The sequence below is a fragment of the Petromyzon marinus genome, unplaced genomic scaffold (genome assembly GCF_048934315.1).
Source record: "Petromyzon marinus isolate PM22_M1 ecotype Great Lakes invasive population unplaced genomic scaffold, UKy_Petmar_22M1.pri1.0 PM_G_Scaffold_104, whole genome shotgun sequence".
Taxonomy (NCBI): domain Eukaryota; kingdom Metazoa; phylum Chordata; class Hyperoartia; order Petromyzontiformes; family Petromyzontidae; genus Petromyzon; species Petromyzon marinus.
In genome coordinates, this window is record NW_027422656.1 from 265,819 (window position 1) to 285,083 (window position 19,265).

General features: G+C 50.8%; 1 protein-coding gene across 2 annotated transcripts; it reads right to left on the reverse strand.

The window, feature by feature from the left end:
* Positions 1-2,381: 2,381 nt before the first annotated feature.
* On the reverse strand, positions 2,382-19,265 carry LOC116937093 (uncharacterized). 2 transcript variants are annotated; one of them, XM_076059487.1, is made up of 8 exons: positions 19,197-19,265; positions 12,357-12,797; positions 11,547-11,782; positions 10,519-10,741; positions 9,771-9,991; positions 8,882-9,104; positions 7,587-7,768; positions 2,382-4,020 (listed from the first exon to the last, which is right to left on the reverse strand). In XM_076059487.1, exons 2-8 carry the CDS (start codon positions 12,502-12,504, stop codon positions 4,015-4,017), a joined length of 1,239 nt encoding a protein of 412 aa, XP_075915602.1. In that variant the 5' UTR covers positions 12,505-12,797; positions 19,197-19,265; the 3' UTR covers positions 2,382-4,014. The 2 variants fall into 2 exon arrangements, with proteins under 2 accessions (XP_075915602.1, XP_075915601.1); XM_076059486.1 differs by lacking the exon at positions 2,382-4,020 and adding an exon at positions 5,731-5,858.

Consider the following 19,265-nt stretch of genomic DNA (forward strand, 5'->3'; position numbering starts at 1 on the left):
GGCACAGGTCATTGCATGCTGGTGTCACGGTCAAAAATTGTGGTTAATTCCAAACATTGTCCAGAAACTCTACAACGGAAATGTTTGGCTACGTACGGTTTGAAAGAAGTGTTAGTCAAACAGAATGTGTATTTGCGTGCGCGTGTTTAAACGTATCTTTGTACGAGCGGTAGGGCAGCGGTTAGCGCTACGCTGCGCTACGAACCCGGAGACCCGGGTTCGTTTCCCGCTCACGGCCAACACCGCCAGTGACGATTATCTGAACCGGTCCTGGGCCTTCCCTAGGTCGACTCAGCCTAAAAATGAGTACCCAGTGTGATGTGAGCATCGCCACTCGGGAGACAAAGATGGCCGGGCGCGGTGCTGGCTACCCACCCCCTCGTGTGCCGTGCCATCCTTCATAGGTGCTCGCTAACAGCACTTGCCCCTAGAGTCTGTTAATGCTCTACCGGGGATCTTTGTTCTTGTCGTTGTGTACGAGTGGGGAGCGGTAATTTAGTGGCTATCGCACTGCACTCATTAAACCGGTGACCCAAATTGGATTCCTGCTCATGACACACAACAGTGGCAGATATTTAAACCAGTCCTGGGTTTTCCCTACATCGATGTCGTCTTGAATGACTTCCGAGTGTGGTGTGTAAATATCAGGGGAGACAAAGGCGGCCCGGTGCGGTGTTGGCCACCCTCCCCCTAGAGTGCCGTGCGTGCCGGCGTTTATAGCTCACCATCAGCACTTGCCCCAGCAGTCTGTTGAAGGCTGTACGGGGGATCTTTATGTGTGTGTGTGAGTGTGTGAGTGAGTGTGTGCAATAAGATCAGGCAATGACTGGCAGAGAAAATTGCTTGAGATTATTTTAAAAGCATGGGTTTAAAAAAGTGAACAAAGCATGTCTCTATTATGTGCATTACCATTGAAGGGTGCATTGGGTTCAAAGCCATCCGCATAGCCTCAAATCTGCATTAATGCCAATTTGTCTCCGTATTCTGCAGCAGGTACAAGCTAACCACTCAGCTATCTCAATGCTAAATTCTATGCTAATTCCATTGTCAAGATGTGTATGCCTTAACTTAGCTATTTCAATGCTAAATTCTATGCTAATCCCTTTAACAATGGGTGCCTCTGCGGGTGTGTATGCTTTAACTTTTAACATAGCTATTTCTGTGACCAGTCACAAGCTAATCATTCAGCCATTTCAATGCTAAATTATATGCTAATTCCTTTGTCAAGGCGCTTTGTTCCTCTCACACAGCTTAAAGGCCGTATCTGAACGTGGCTCTTTCACTCCAGCGCTGTCCTACCAGACAGTCTCGCCCCCTTCACCTGATGAAGGCCACTTGTGTTGTGGCCGAAACGTCGTGAGAATATTATTGTGTTATTTTATTTTATCAATTTATTATTTTATTATCATTCTACGTGACTTTACCGAAAGAACCAAAGAAGAAGATCATAGTATTACAGATCCTCTCACGGGCTAACCCAGACTGATGTGAGTGCACGATTTCTGTATTACAGTTGTTTTTATTGTCCTTCACTGCATCGCGTTTCACGGTGAATAACCGTTGCCTGGAACATGTATGCTTAGTGGAAAAGATTTGTACATATTGGGCCAAATTTGCATTGTCTTAGAAATTACATGCAAATCAATCAATATGCAGTTCAGGTCAAATAAGACATTCCTTTTTAACGCTTTCCAACCAAGTTTGAGATGTTAATGCATTAGCTCTGTTCGTTCATAACTGCCCATCTGTCTGTAGCATGGCATTTCGATAACCCTCTTAAAGATGTATGGACTGATGCTGTACAAGAAGGATGTGGAGCTGAGTGGGCTTGCCGATGACCGGTACCAGCGGTGTCAAGATCGGCCTCTGTGGAGGAGGCTCGTGAAGCACGCTGCTGGGCAGTTGGAGGCAGTCGCCCTCCAGTAACAACGGAGGGCGGATGAGCGACGCTCACAACAACCAGCGGAGCGCCGGCCACACCAAGTCGGTGCAGTGGTGCCTCTGTCAGTCATCTTATTGAGCACACGGCACTTGGGTCTGTCCTGTGAGCTGGCAGAGAGCCTTCGACACATCACGTGGCCTCAACACGTAAGACAAAACTATAATTCGTGTTGTAGAGAATGTACCTCCTCCTATACGTGTAACTTTTAAGTGGTATGCCTCGTAACTGATGAATGATCCGAGTGTGCTCCCTATTTCAAAGACAATGAGTTGCTCCAGACGCTTCGTGAAACACAAAAGTACCCTTTGACCTGTATCACAAGAACGGGTCTCACCTGAGTTCTCTCTACAGGTTACTTCCAAACACACACACACTTTGTCCTAACGTCACTTAATCTATGTTTGACCGTTATAAATGAAATGATGCATGTACACACAAAATCAGACAAGTGTTTAATCGAAATAATTGACAGGCATTTTAACAACATTTAATTACTGCAGTGAAATATACTGCATCAGATAATATCTGATTAAGAAGCTATTTAAAAAAATATGCAGCGTCTGCTTAACAGTGGATGTAAAACATACTATTGTAGTGTCATTCAAAACGAGTAGGCCATTGCATGCTGGCGAATTCTAAACATTAGCGACAAATTGCAGAGGGGTCAAATACTTATTTCCCTCATTAAAATGCAAATCAATTTATAACATTTTTTGACATGCGTTTTTCTGGATTTTTTTGTTGTCATTCTGTTCTCTCACTGTTCAAATAAACCTACCATTAAAATTACAGACTGATCATTTCTTCGTCTGCGGGAAAACGTACAAAATCAGCAGGGGATCAAATACTTATTTCCCTCAATGTACATATACACTGTGTGTACACTGTGTGTGTGTATACACAGTGTGTATACAGTGTGTATACACTGTGTACATACACACTGTGCGTGTACACACAGTGTGCGGGTTGACTGAATGAGGCGGTGTCCAGGTCTGGCTCAGGTGTCACTCCGCCACTTGACGGTTAGCCGTGACGGAGACTCAAACTCGGGCGGTGGAGTTCATCGCGCACCGCGCTCACCGCGGCGACAACCGCTCCACCCCACGCGTTATTGAAAGATGAAATTTTCACCGAAAACTTTTGCGGCTGCAGGAATTAAAATATTCCTCATTTGCCGTCTACGTCTACGTGACTTCACCGAAAGAACCGAGAATATCGATGTGAAACACAACACACGATTCGCAATAGCTAAACGGTTTGCGCCTCGGTACATGCTAATTTATGTCCCATTGTCTCTGAAACCCAGTCCCTCCATCTCTGGCTATTTAAGGCCTCGGTACAGAGCTGCTTCACCTCTTAACTGTTTGCGTGTCTCCCCCCATAGGTCTCTCTACGGTATGTATTCTATCACTATCTTAAATTTCACGCTCAACTTACAATTTAACAATCTTTGAAATAGCGTATTCAACCAGACCATGCGTTGTGTTTTAACCGACCGTCTGTGTTGCTTTGTACAGTTTCCAAATTTTGCAAAAACCCTGTTTGATAAGTGTGATGCTCCGTCTCTCTGTATCCCCTGGTATATCTGTGTTAATTCCTTCTCCTTAAGGTCAGTATATATATCTGCGGTTGTGTTTCCTCTACCTGATGATGATTGCTTGCGTTGCAATCGAAAAGTCGCATATTATGTAATTTTATTTTTTCTCATTTCTACGTGACTTTACCGAAAAAACCAAAGATTAATTCAGTGGATGTTTGTTCGATGCGACGTCGGTGTTGGCGCGTAGGGGGCTGCGTATTTGTGGAACGTCGTCGGTTCAGACTCAGAGTTTGCTGCCAGCGGCGGAGACCGCTGTGGCTCGCAGCTGTGGGCTTGTCGGAGCAAACCCCGAACTTGGGGGGGCTTGCCCCACTTCGTCCTCCCTCGGTGGCCGTACCAGACGAGAGCCGCTGACTTCTTTGCCAATGGAACCCATTTCAAAGCGTCTCTTCTTCTGCTGCTGCTACTGCTCACCCAAGCATTGCCGCCACCCTTCCCAGATTGGCAGCTGTGAGCTCGTCGTGAAGATCCCTCATTGCTGCGACGCGAAAGACGACCACGATTACAAACAGCGTCTTACAACGACAATGCAACTGAAGATGTGGATAGCGGCGACTGGGCGCATTGGCAGCTCAGGCTGCAGTACGGGAAAGTTTGATGTGTGCACGACCGTGTCTCGCGTTATATATTAATACATACGCCTACTCGGGATGTGTTTTTTAAGAGAGAAGGGCCTTTGTGGTGCTCGGTTTTTTTGTTATCACCTCTGACGGATTATGGCCCAAGTCGAACTTCGACTTTCATTTGAATGTTCAACCTCTTGACCCCGAGTAAGACTATACGCAGTTAATACCGCTCAGCTTATACAACAACACCTCGCTTTTACAGTTGTGTTTGATCAACCTCTTGACCCCGAGTAAGACAATACGCAGTTAATACAGCTAAGTTTTTACAACAACACTTCACTTTTACAGTTGTATTTGATCAACCTCTTGACCCCGAGTAAGACTATACACAGTTAATACCGCTCAGCTTATACAACAACACCTCGCTTTTACAGTTGAGTTTGATCAACCTCTTGACCCCGAGTAAGACAATACGCAGTTAATCCCGCTCAGCTTATACATCAACACCTCGCTTTTACAGTTGTATTTGATCAACCTCTTGACCCTGAGTAAGACTATACACAGTCAATCCCGCGCAGCTTATACAATAGCCTCGCTTTTACATTTGTATTTGATCAACCTCTTGACCCCGAGTAAGACTATACACAGTTAATCCTGCTCAGCTTATACAACAATACCTCGCTTTTACAGTTGTATTTGATCAACCTCTTGACCCCGAGTAAGACTATACGCAGTCAATCCCGCGCAGCTTATACAACAATAGCCTCGCTTTTACAGTTGTATTTGATCAACCTCTTGACCCTGAGTAAGACTATACACAGTTAATCCTGCTCAGGTTAAACAACAATAACCTCGCTTTTACAGTTGTATTTGATCAACCTCTTGACCCTGAGTAAGACTATACACAGTTAATCCTGCTCAGGTTAAACAACAATAACCTCGCTTTTACAGTTGTATTTGATCAACCTCTTGACCCTGAGTAAGACTATACACAGTCAATCCCGCGCAGCTTATACAATAGCCTCGCTTTTACATTTGTATTTGATCAACCTCTTGACCCCGAGTAAGACTATACACAGTTAATCCTGCTCAGCTTATACAACAATACCTCGCTTTTACAGTTGTATTTGATCAACCTCTTGACCCCGAGTAAGACTATACGCAGTCAATCCCGCGCAGCTTATACAACAATAGCCTCGCTTTTACAGTTGTATTTGATCAACCTCTTGACCCTGAGTAAGACTATACACAGTTAATCCTGCTCAGGTTAAACAACAATAACCTCGCTTTTACAGTTGTATTTGATCAACCTCTTGACCCTGAGTAAGACTATACACAGTTAATCCTGCTCAGGTTAAACAACAATAACCTCGCTTTTACAGTTGTATTTGATCAACCTCTTGACCCCGAGTAAGACTATACGAAGTTAATCCCGCTCAGTTTATACAATAGCCTCGCTTTTACAGTTGTATTTGATCAACCTCTTGACCCCGAGTAAGACTATACGCAGTTAATTCCACGCAGCTTATACAACAATACCTCGCTTTTACAGTTGTATTTGATCAACCTCTGCGCACCTTATTCGTACGTAACTGGAATTGTAAATCCACGTGAGGCAGGTAGGACTTGTGACAGCCTTTATTACGAACGAGCTTTACTACCCGGCTTCGCCCGGGACTTGGATTATCGTCTTGGATTAATTTAATATTCCCTTTTATTTCACTGGAAAACCCTGAAAAAACATTGATGCCTGCAAGAAAGAAAAACATCCGAAACAAATCAATTTAACTAAATCGGATGTCTTTCACTCAAGGAAATTGAACCTTAACCAGGCAACTCGGAAATGGAATGATGTGGCGAGCTGAGAATCGTCGCGTTCCCTTAGAAATTCCAGACGGCGTAAGCTGTGCAAATTTCATGACGATTTAAAGCTTTCGTGACTGCAAGGATTCATCTTCTTTGGTTCTTTCGGTAAAGTCACCAACACGTAGAATGAGAATAAAATAATAAATTAATAAAATAACACAATAAAATTCTCACGACGTTTTGGCCACAACACAAGTGGCCCTCTTCAGGTGAAAGGAACAGACCTGTCGTCCAACCTGAAGAGGGCCACTTGTGTCGTGGCCGAAACGTCGTGAGAATTTTATTGTGTTATTTTATTCTATTAATTTATTATTTTATTCTCATTCTACGCAGCGACTTTACCGAAAGAACCAAAAACGAAATTTCATGACGTTGGAGGGTCAGCGTTCGAGAGTTTTTTGCCGCTTCGCACAAACAGACGAATCTTTATTTTATTTCGATTTAAAGCTTTCGTGACTGCAAGGATTCATCTTCTTTGGTTCTTTCGGTAAAGTCACCATCACGTAGAATGAGAATAAAATAATACATTGATAAAATAAGATAATTTTATTGTCTTATTTTATTTTATCAATTTATTATTTTATTCTCATTCTACGTGGTGACTTTACCGAAAGAACCAAAGAAGACTTTATTTTATTATTTTATTGTTTCCCTTCAACGTGACTTTACCGAAAGAGCTAAGAAGACGAACCTTCTGCTTTGTGTTTATGAGGGCGAACTGGAAACAGCCGCGTTGACTCAGAACATCGAGACAATGATGCGGCGCGTCTGTGCGGGACACACGGCCTACGCGGAGGCTTGGGGAGGGATGACGTCAGCAGGCAGACCGCGTGACGCTGCCGCATGCCGGTGACATCACAGACGCGACGTCACCGCTCACTTGACGTGCAAAATACACGAGTCTATTTTTATACTTTTTGCATTGTGTACAGTCTGGAAGCTACCCAAATGCCAAATTTCAAGTTTGTTTTGCATGTTGGGAGGCACACTAAACATTACTGCTCAGCGCCAAACGTTTGTTTAACGTTTGTTTAATGTTGTGAAAAAGAGTGCCGGGGTCACTCTTTTCACAGTGAACATCTACGTAGCCACCGTGATGAGGATGATGATGATGATGGCAGAGACATGCAAACTACTCCCCCTTTATTATCATTGTTACCATTATTATCGTTGTTTTTATCATTATCATTGTTATTAAAACTAGTTTATTGCACTTACAAGTGACTGCCAATCCACCACCACCACCACCACCTCCACCACCACCACCACCGCCACCACCACCACCTCCACCACCACCGCCACAGCCACCTCCACCTCCACCACAACCTCCACCGCCACCGCCACCTCCACTGCCTCCGCCACCACCACCGCCACTACCGCCTCCGCCGCCACCGCCACCGCCGCCGCCGCCTCCGCCTCCGCCGCCGCCTCCGCCATCGCCACTGCCACCGCCACCGCCGCCACCGCCACCACCGCCACCACACACCGTCACCGCCACCTCCACCGCCACCACCACCACAACACACCGCCACCGCCACCTCCACCACCACCTCCACCACCACCTCCACGACCACCACCACCCCCACCACCACCACCACCACCTCAACTGTACCTGCATCTCCACCTCTCCGCCGGTCGACTCTCTCCTCGCCCTCCGCGTCTGCGTGAGGCAGAAGGCGGCGACGCCGGCGATGGCGGTCAGCAGGAGGAAGCCGGCGGTGCAAGAAACGTCGCCCGCCGTCAAGGGAGCGGCCGAGACGGCCTCCACCGTGACGGAGACATCGGGAAACATCGCTGACACGCACACGGAGAGCACACACACGGTGACACACGGGGAGCATACACACACACGGTGACACACGGTGACACACGGTGACACACGGGGAGCACACACACACACACACGGTGACACACGGTGACACACGCACGGTGACACACGGGGAGCACACGCACGGTGATACGCGGTGACACACGGTGACACACGGTGACACACACACGGTGACCCCGCCTCCACTGTGACAGGGACGTTGGTAAACATCGCTGACGCACGCGGGAAGCACATGGTGACACACGGTGACACACGGTGACACACGGTGACACACACACGGTGACACACGGTGACACACGGTGACACACGGGGAGCACACACACACACACACGGTGACACACGGTGACACACGCACGGTGACACACGGGGAGCACACGCACGGTGATACGCGGTGACACACGGTGACACACGGTGACACACACACGGTGACCCCGCCTCCACTGTGACAGGGACGTTGGTAAACATCGCTGACGCACGCGGGAAGCACATGGTGACACACGGTGACACACGGTGACACACGGTGACACACACACGGTGACACACGGTGACACAAGGTGACACACACACGGTGTTACACGGTGACAAGCGGGGAGCACATGGTGACACACGCACGGTGACACACGGTGACACACGGTGACACACACATGGTGACACACGGTGAGCACGGTGACACACACACGGTGACACACGGTGACACACGGTGACACACGCACGGTGACACACACACGGTGACACACACACGGTGACACACAGTGACACACGGTGACGCACGGTGACACACGGTGGCACACGGTGACACACACGGTGACACACGGTGACACACACACGGTGACACACGGTGACACGCGGTGACACACACACGGTGACACACGGTGACACACACACGGTGACACACGGTGACACACACACGGTGACACACGGTGACACACGGTGACCTTGGGGTCACTCTTGTTGTCACATCTCCCTAGCCACCGTGATGATGACGATGATGACGATGACAGAGAGAGACGCAAACTCCACATATACAGCAGCAGCAGGCGTCGTCAGGGTCGGGATGAAACCCACGACCTCCTGCGTACCAGGCGAGGCGGTCAACATCTTCCCGGCCCCCGCGATCGTCGTGGCGGCGAGCGTGCGGCCCCCCGCCGGCGTCTCGCCCGGCACGACGAGCAGCCAGGCGGAGCGCCGAGCGAACCCCACGGCGTTGACCGCCAGGCAGGTGTAGCGGCCCGAGTCGTCCGTGCTGACGTTGCGCAGGTAGAGGACGTTCGTCTCCACGTCCGTGACCTCCACTTCGACCGTCTTGACGCGAACCGACGGGCGGCACGGAGAGAGCGAGGCGGGAGGAAGTCAGAATCTTGCGTTCCCACGCCAACGTGGGGTTTATATTTTTGTATTTGTTGTCACTCAGCGAACGCGTAGAGTCTGAGCCAAGCGGGGAGCTGCTGGGTCCTGTTGTGTTGAGGGCGACGTCGGACTCCGCTGAGATTGGGTGGGTGGGTGGGTGAGTGGGTGGGTGGGTGAGTGAGTGGGCGAGTGAGTGGGTGAGTGAGTGAGTGGGTGAGTGAGTGGGTGAGTGGGTGGGTGAGTGAGTGAGTGAGTGGGTGGGTGAGTGAGTGAGTGGGTGAGTGAGTGGGTGAGTGTGTGAGTGGGTGGGTGAGTGAGTGAGTGGGTGAGTGAGTGAGTGGGTGAGTGGGTGGGTGAGTGAGTGAGTGAGTGGGTGGGTGAGTGGGTGAGTGGGTGAGTGAGTGGGTGAGTGAGTGAGTGGGTGAGTGAGTGTGTGAGTGGGTGAGTGAGTGTGTGAGTGGGTGAGTGAGTGTGTGAGTGTGTGAGTGGGTGAGTGAGTGTGTGAGTGGGTGAGTGGGTGAGTGAGTGTGTGAGTGTGTGAGTGGGTGAGTGAGTGAGTGGGTGAGTGAGTGGGTGGGTGAGTGGTGAGTGAGTGAGTCCCCTCGTGCCTCGCTCGCTCACCGTGACAATGCGTACGTAGGGCGAGCCGTTGGGTGCTTCCAGACTCCCATTCACCTCCACGTGCTTGAGCCACTGCACGTGGTGGTGGTTGTTGTGGTGCTCATCGCCACCATTGCTGCCCTTCAGAACGACGCAGCGGAGCTGAGCGTCGCTCCCCACCACCGCCGTGACGTTGGCCGGGAGGCCGTCCTGCAGGGAGGGGCGCTGGGGCTGGCCCCGCCCTGCACGCCGGGGGGAGGGGGGAGGGGGGAGCCACCCCCCGGGTGGTGGCGGGGTCAGGACGAGCGTCGGGGGTCACGGGGTCAAGGAGGGAGGGAGGAGAGGGAGGAGAGGGAGGGAGGGAGTGTGACACACAGTGTCACACAGTGTGTGACACTGTGTGTCACACACTGTGTTACACACTGTGTGTCACACGGTGACACACACACGGTGACACACGGTGACACACGCACGGTGACACACGGTGACACACGGTGACACACACACAGACGGTGACACACGGTGACACACGCACGGTGACACGCGGTGACACACGGTGACACACACACGGTGACACACGGTGACACACGGTGACACACGGTGACCCCGGCAGTGGCGAGAGACACTGCCGGGGTCACTCTTGTTGTCACGTCTCCCTAGCCACCGTGAGGATGATGATGATGACAGAGAGAGAGACGCAAACTCCACAAATATACAGCAGCAGCAGGCGTCGTCAGGGTCGGGATGGAACCCACGACCTCCTGCGTACCAGGCGAGGTGGTCAACATCTTCCCGGCCCCCGAGGTCGTCGTGGCGGCGAGCGTGCGGCCCCCCGCCGGCGTCTCGCCCGGCACGACGAGCAGCCAGGCGGAGCGCCGAGCGAACCCCACGGCGTTGACCGCCAGGCAGGTGTAGCGGCCCGAGTCGTCCGTGCTGACGTTACGCAGGTAGAGGACGTTAGCCTCCACGTCCGTGACCTCCACTCCGACCGTCTTGACGCGAACCGACGGGCGGCACGGAGAGAGCGAGGCGAGAGGAAGTCAGAATCTTGCGTTCCCACGCCAACGTGGGGTTCATTTTTTTGTATTTGTTGTTACTCAGCGAACGCGTAGAGTCTGAGCCAAGCCGGGAGCTTCTGGGTCCTGTTGTGTTGAGGGCGACGTCGGCCTCCGCTGAGTTTGGGTGGGTGGGTGGGTAGGTGAGTGAGTGGGTGGGTGAGTGGGTGGGTGAGTGAGTGAGTGGGTGGGTGGGTGAGTGAGTGGGTGAGTGGGTGGGTGAGTGGGTGGGTGAGTGAGTGGGTGGGTGAGTGGGTGGGTGAGTGAGTGGGTGAGTGAGTGGGCGAGTGTGTGAGTGGGTGAGTGAGTGGGTGAGTGGGTGGGTGAGTGTGGGTGGGTGAGTGGGTGAGTGAGTGAGTGAGTGGGTGGGTGAGTGAGTGAGTGAGTGGGTGGGTGGGTGAGTGGGTGGGTGGGTGAGTGGGTGAGTGGGTGGGTGGGTGAGTGAGTGGGTGAGTGGGTGGGTGAGTGAGTGAGTGAGTGGGTGAGTGAGTGAGTGAGTGGGTGAGTGAGTGGGTGAGTGGTAAGTGAGTGGTGAGTGAGTGAGTGGTGAGTGAGTGGTGAGTGAGTGAGTGGTGAGTGGGTGAGTGGGTGAGTGAGTGGGTGAGTGGTGAGTGAGTGGTGAGTGAGTGAGTGGTGAGTGGGTGAGTGAGTGGGTGAGTGGTGAGTGAGTGGTGAGTGAGTGGTGAGTGAGTGGATGAGTGAGTGAGTGGTGAGTGAGTGCCCCCATGCCTCGCTCGCTCACCGTGACAATGCGTACGTAGGGCGAGCTGTTGGGCACCTCCAGGCTCCCGTTCACCTCCACGTGCTTGAGCCACTGCACGTGGTGGTGGTGCTGCTGGTGCTGGTGGTGGTGCTCATCGCCGCCATCGCCGCCCTGCTTCAGAACGACGCAGCGGAGCTGAGCGTCGCTCCCCACCACCGCCGTGACGTTGGCCGGGAGGCCGTCCTGCAGGGAGGGGCGCTGGGGCTGGCCCCGCCCTGCACGCCGGGGGGAGGGGGGAGGGGGGGAGGGGGGAGCCGCCCCCCGGGTGGTGACGGGGTCAGGACGAGCGTCGGGGGTCACGGGGTCAAGGCGGGAGGAGAGGGAGTGTTACAGTGTGTGTAACACACACTGTGTGTATATAACACAGTGTGTGTAACACACTGTGTGTATATAACACACAGTGTGTTATATACACACAGTGTGTTATATACACACAGTGTGTTATATACACACTGTATGTAACACACTGTGTGTGTATAACACACACACACTGTGTGTGTATAACACACACACACTGTGTGTGTATAACACACACACACTGTGTGTGTATAACACACACACACTGTGTGTGTATAACACACACACACTGTGTGTGTATAACACACACACACTGTGTGTGTATAACACACACACACTGTGTGTGTATAACACACACACACTGTGTGTGTATAACACACACACACTGTGTGTGTAACAGTGTTACTAACACACAGTGACTGTCACACACACTGTCACACAGTGTGTGTGACAGTGTAACACACTTTGTGAGCTCCCCACTCGTCTCGTTACCTTCGTGAGCGGTCACCACCGCGTAGACGGCGGTGGCGGCGACACAGACTGCGAGGAGAGACCCCGGGAGAGACCCCAGACGCCTCCTCCTCCTCCTCCTGCTGCTGCTGCTGTACAGAGACGCCGTGCGGACAAATCCCGAGGCCATGGAGCTGATGGTGGTGGTGCTGGATTGTGGTGCTGGTGGATCGTGGTGGTGGATCGTAATGCTGGTGGATCGTGGTGGTGGTGCTGGTGGATCGTGGTGGTAGTGGATCGTAATGGTGGTGGTGCTGCTGCTGGTGGTGGTGGTGCTGGTGGTGCTGCTGCTGCTGGTGGTGGTGCTGAGGGGGGTGGTGCTGGTGGTGGGTGGTGCTGATGGGTGGTGGTGCTGCTGCTGGTGGTGCTGGTAGTGGTGGTGCTGCTGGTGCTGCTGGTGGTGGGTGGTGCTGATGGGTGGTGCTGGTGGTGGTGGTGTAAAAATTCCGCGTGCGTACAGGGAGGGAGAGAGGTGGTCAAGTTTTGACAGATTTTTGCGTGTCTACTAAATGAATGGCCCCTTAATGGTTTTATTATATTTCATGTTATAATATTAAATATATAATACACCTTTTTGTTCGTAATTCTTTTTATAGATTTATTTCATATAATATAGCATTTTGTTTTAATGGATATATTATATTTTATATTTAGTATGTTATAATAAACCATTTTTTACGTAAAAAAATATATATTTATAAGTCTCCACAGAGCTACGTAGCTATTTTTTCAGAAGCGACCTGGCCACAAATGAAAGTTCAACTTAGTTGGCTTATCACGTGGACATGGATTGCAGCCAAATACCGGAGGACCCGGAGAAACATCCACACGATCACGGAGAGAGAGACACAAACTCCAAATATACAGCAGCAGCAGCAGGCATCGTCAGGGTCCGGATCGAACCCACGACCTCCTGTACATCAGGCGAGGTAGTTAACATCTCATAGCCACCGTGATGAGAGGCACACAAACTCCAAATATACAGCAGCAGGCATCGTCAAAGTCAGTATCGAACCCACGACCACCTGTATACCAGGCGAGGTAGTTAACATCTCACAGCCACCGTGATGAAAGGCACACAAACTCTAAATATACAGCAGCAGCAGGCATCGTCAAAGTCAGGATCGAACCCACGACCTCCTGGATACCAGGCGAGGTAGTTAACATCTCATAGCCACCGTGATGAGAGGTACACAAACTACAAATATACAGCAGCAGGCATCGTCAGGGTCAGGATCGAACCCACAACCTCCTGTATACCAGGCGAGGTAGTTAACATATCTCAGGGACATGATCTAACCCACGACTTCCTGTATACCAGGCGAGGTAGTTAACATCTCTCAGGGACATGATCTAACCCACGACCTCCTGTACACCAGGCGAGGTAGTTAACATCTCACAGCCCCCGTGATGATCGTCAGGGTCAGGATCGAACCCACGACCTCCTGTACACCAGGCGAGGTCGGTAACATCTCAGCCACCGTGATGAGAGGCACACAAACTCCAAATATACAGCAGCAGCAGGCATCGTCAGGGTCAGTATCGAACCCACGACCTCCTGTACACCAGGCGAGGTAGTTAACATCTCTCAGGGACATGATCTAACCCACGACCTCCTGTAAACCAGGCGAGGTAGTTGACATCTCTCAGGGACATGATCTAACCCACGACCTCCTGTACACCAGGTGAGGTAGTTCACATCTCTCAGGGACATGATCTAACCCACGACCTCCTGTACACCAGGCGAGGTAGTTAACATCTCTCAAAAACATGATCTAACCCACGACCTCCTGTACACCAGGCGAGGTAGTTCACATCTCTCAGGGACATGATCTAACCCACGACCTCCTGTACACCAGGCGAGGTAGTTAACATCTCTCAGGGACATGATCTAACCCACAACCTCCTGTATACCAGGCGAGGTAGTTAACATCTCTCAGGGACATGATCTAACCCACGACCTCCTGTACACCAGGCGAGGTAGTTAACATCTCTCAGGGACATGATCGAACCCACGACCTCCTGCACACCAGGCGAGGTAGTTAACATCTCATAGCCACCATTATGAGAGGTACACAAACTCCAAATATACAGCAACAGCAGGCATCGTCAGGGTCAGTATCGAACCCACGACCTCCTGTACACCAGGCGAGGTAGTTAACATCTCTCAGGGACATGATCTAACCCACGACCTCCTGTACACCAGGCGAGGTAGTTGACATCTCTCAGGGACATGATCTAACCCACGACCTCCTGTACACCAGGCGAGGTAGTTCACATCTCTCAGGGACATGATCTAACCCACGACCTCCTGTACACCAGGCGAGGTAGTTAACATCTCTCAAAAACATGATCTAACCCACGACCTCCTGTACACCAGGCGAGGTAGTTCACATCTCTCAGGGACATGATCTAACCCACGACCTCCTGTACACCAGGCGAGGTAGTTAACATCTCTCAGGGACATGATCTAACCCACGACCTCCTGTAAACCAGGCGAGGTAGTTGACATCTCTCAGGGACATGATCTAACCCACGACCTCCTGTACACCAGGCGAGGTAGTTGACATCTCTCAGGGACATGATCTAACCCACGACCTCCTGTACACCAGGCGAGGTAGTTCACATCTCTCAGGGACATGATCTAACCCACGACCTCCTGTACACGAGGCGAGGTAGTTCACATCTCTCAGGGACATGATCTAACCCACGACCTCCTGTACACCAGGCGAGGTAGTTAACATCTCTCAGGGACATGATCTAACCCACAACCTCCTGTAGACCAGGCGAGGTAGTTAACATCTCTCAGGGACATGATCTAACCCACGACCTCCTGTACACCAGGCGAGGTAGTTAACATCTCTCAGGGACATGATCGAACCCACGACCTCCTGTACACCAGGCGAGGTAGTTAACATCTCATAGCCACCATTATGAGAGGTACACAAACTCCAAATATACAGCAACAGCAGGCATCGTCAGGGTCAGTATCGAACCCACGACCTCCTGTACACCAGGCGAGGTAGTTAACATCTCTCAGGGACATGATCTAACCCACGACCTCCTGTACACCAGGCGAGGTAGTTGACATCTCTCAGGGACATTATCTAACCCACGACCTCCTGTACACCAGGCGAGGTAGTTCACATCTCTCAGGGACATGATCTAACCCACGACCTCCTGTACACCAGGCGAGATAGTTGACATCTCTCAGGGACATTATCTAACCCACGACCTCCTGTACACCAGGCGAGGTAGTTCACATCTCTCAGGGACATGATCTAACCCACGACCTCCTGTACACCAGGCGAGGTAGTTAACATCTCTCAAAAACATGATCTAACCCACGATCTCCTGTACACCAGGCGAGGTAGTTCACATCTCTCAGGGACATGATCTAACCCACGACCTCCTGTACACCAGGCGAGGTAGTTAACATCTCTCAGGGACATGATCTAACCCACGAACTCCTGTAGACCAGGCGAGGTAGTTAACATCTCTCAGAGACATGATCTAACCCACGACCTCCTGTATACCAAGCGAGGTAGTTAACATCTCTCAGGGACATGCTCTAACCCACGACCTCCTGTATACCAGGCGAGGTAGTTAACATCTCTCAGGGAAATGATCTAACCCACGACCTCCTGTATACCAGGCGAGGTAGTTAACATCTCTCAGCGACATGATCTAACCCACGACCTCCTGTACACCAGGCGAGGTAGTTAACATCTCTCAGGGACATGATCGAACCCACGACCTCCTGTACACCAGGCGAGGTAGTTAACATCTCATAGCCACCGTGATGAGAGGCACACAAACTCCCAATATACAGCAGCAGCAGCAGGCATCGTCAGGGTCAGGATCGAACCCACGACTTCCCAGCCACCACTGCGCCCACTACTGACGGTGCTCGTGTGAGTCTCAATGCGTGACGCGTGATTTACCGACGGCGATGTAAAGTGGGGGGTGGGTGGAGGCCTCCGTCTGTTGCTGCATTGAGAATGACCGCAGTGGATATCCAAACCCTTTGTTCTGACTGCTGCAACGTCCCTGCTGCATTGTGGGAGCGGCGGTGGCGGTGCAGCGATTTGGTGGCGTGGAGCTGCAGCCTCCAGAGGGGTCCTGCTCCCCAAGGGTGAGGGCACGAGCTGGATTGGCTCTTGACCATCACCCCGCTCGTGACCTTGACCCTGATGCTCCTGACTTTGACCTTTACCCCGTGCCTGACCTTGACCCTGCCCCCCCCCGAGGGCGGTGCCGCCGTAGGTGCTGCTGCTCGCTACTAGCACCACTTGCCCCTACAACCTGTTACAGTCTACATGGGGATGGGGAGATAGTTGTCTTGGCATTGACATTTTGAGTTTAAGTTTCGAGATACAAAAAAAATAATGAAAGTGAACACAGACATTGGGATGATGTTTGTATTTTATTTTTCTTTGCAACTAATTTTTCTTCGTGAGAATTGTAAAATGCAAAGGGGGGGTGGGAGGTGGTGGGGGGTGCAGTAATGAACAGTCACGTGACAACTCAGTGGCGGTCAATGTTGTCGGAGGGCCCCTGACGTGAAATGAACCAAACGGAAGTAAAAATCGAAATTCGTTTATTTTGGGCGACTCCGTCCCCACCGCGCACGTAAACGCCGTGACCCACCTGGCGCTGAGATCATTCTGTCCTCGTCATGGTGCGTCGTCCAAGCACAGCAGCGAGGACGAATGCACAGACTGAACAAAATTTTGATTAGCGCATCGTGTAAAGCTCGTCGAGAGGAATAGTTCGCCTTGAACAGATATAAAATGACGTCGCAACGCAGTTCGTGCGAGAGCCGGGGGCTTACGGGACCCCGAGGTCCCACCATGAGGTTCGAATGTGTGAAGGTCTAACCAGATTCAGAGGGCACGGGGTCCACCCAGTTGAAATGGATGGTGGAGTCTTCCGGACTAGAGACACGAGGCAGTGTGCCCAATGAGACGAGAGAGAGACAACCACGCTGAGAGGTGTCACAGCAACAACAGCAGCAGCAACAACAACGGCAAGAACAGCATTAGAGGCACGGTTCCACGTCTACACGGGCATCGGTGCCTCGCCGACCACGAGTTTGGGCCTAGTGGGTCGCCCACGTGGAAGAGCCTGGGTCGGGCCTAGTAATGCACGGTGTTGTGTCTGCTGCTATATTAACCAACTATTCGACCAAAACCATAAAAACACACAAACTACAGTTATAGTGTGCACTGAATAATCCGTGGCTGAAAGTTACGTAAAGTAGCTTACCTGATAATAGCGAGTGGAGTTTGTATTATATCCTTCTGTTTTGCAAAGTGAGCGAGGGTAGAGTTTGTATGATCTCCCCCTGTTCTAGAGAGTGGAATTTATATGATATCCCCCTGTTCTAAGAGAGTGGTGTTTGTATGATCTCCCCCTGTTCTACAGAGTGAGTGGAGTTTGTGTGATCTCCCCTGTAGTGGAGTTTGTATGATCTCCCCCTGTTCTAGAGAGTGGAGTTTGTATGTTATCCCCCTGTTCTACAGAGTGAGTGGAGTTTGTATGATCTCCCGCTGTTCTACAGAGTGAGTGAAGTTTGTATGATCTCCCCCTGTTCTAGAGAGTGGAGTTTGTATGATATCCCCCTCTTCTACAGAGTGAGTGGAGTTTGTATGATCTCCCCCTGTTCTACAGAGTGAGTGGAGTATGTATGATCTCCCCCTGTTCTACAGAGTGAGAGAGTGGAGTTTGTATGATCTCCCCCTGTTGTAGAGAGTGGAGTTTATATGATCTCCCCCTGTTCCAAAGAGTGAGTGGAGTTTGTATGATTCCCCCTCTTCTACAGAGTGAGTGGAGTTTGTATGATCTCCCCCTGTTCTACAGAGTGAGAGAGTGGAGTTTTTATGATCTCCCCCTGTTCTAAAGAGTGAAGTTTGTTTGATCTCCCCCTCTTCTACAGAGTGAGGGCAGTTTGTATGATCTCCCACTGTTCTAGAGAGTGGAGTTTGTATGATCTCCCAATGTTCTAGAGAGTGGAGTTTGTATGATCTCCCCCTGTTCTACAGAGTCAGTGGAGTTTGTATGATCTCCCCCTGTTCTAGAGAGTGGAGTTTGTATGATCTCCCCCTGTTCTACAGAGTGGAGTTTGTATGATATCCCCCTGTTCTACATAGTTAGAGAGTGGAATTTGTATAATCTCTCCCTGTTCTACAGAGTGGAGTTTGTATGATCTCCCCCTGTACTACAGAGTGAGTGGAGTTTGTATGATCTCTTGCTGTGCTACAGAGGGAGTGATTGGAGTTTGTATGATCTCCCCCTGTTCTTGCTGATGGTTTTCTTGCTGATGGTTTTCACACCTGATGATGATTGCTTCTTGTGTTGCAGTCGAAACGTCGTGATAATTTTATTGTTTTATATTTTTATTATTTTAATGTTCCCCTTCTACGTGGTGGTGACTTTACCGACAGAACCAAGAATATGAATCCCTGCAGTCAAGAAAGCTTTAAATCAAAAGCTCACTTAATCAAACAAACTGAGTAAAACTTGGAAATGTAATGCAATGCAACACTGAGAGTCGATCAACACACAATAAACGCAAAGCCTGGTAGATTACTTTCTTACAAAGATTGCTCAACTAAGCGAGATAATTAAAGCAAACGCGATCAGGCGAGGGCAGGAGGCAAGGCCCCGCGTGGCTAGGCCCCGCGTTGTAAAGTTCCAACCTGGACATCGATTCCAATGCTCGCTGCTACTCAATTGACATCCCTACGAGAGAGCGAGGCTCTACCTCGGTAAACAACAACCACCACCACAACCACCACAACCGCGATGAGAATTTCTCACCTCGGATTTCAGTTCACGCACGGAGCGGCAGATTTCTGTTACCTCGTGACGTCACGCAGCAGCAGTAGG

Coding starts and splice junctions, on each gene's coding strand:
- LOC116937093 (XM_076059486.1), bottom strand. CDS start 12,504: ATGGCCTCGGGATTTGTCCGCACGGCGTCTCTGTACAGCAGCAGCAGC. Junction 10,742..11,546: donor CCTACGTACGCATTGTCACG/GTGAGCGAGCGA, acceptor GTTCGCGTCAAG/ACGGTCGGAGTGGAGGTCAC. Junction 9,992..10,518: donor GATGTTGACCACCTCGCCTG/GTACGCAGGAGG, acceptor CCCGGCGTGCAG/GGCGGGGCCAGCCCCAGCGC.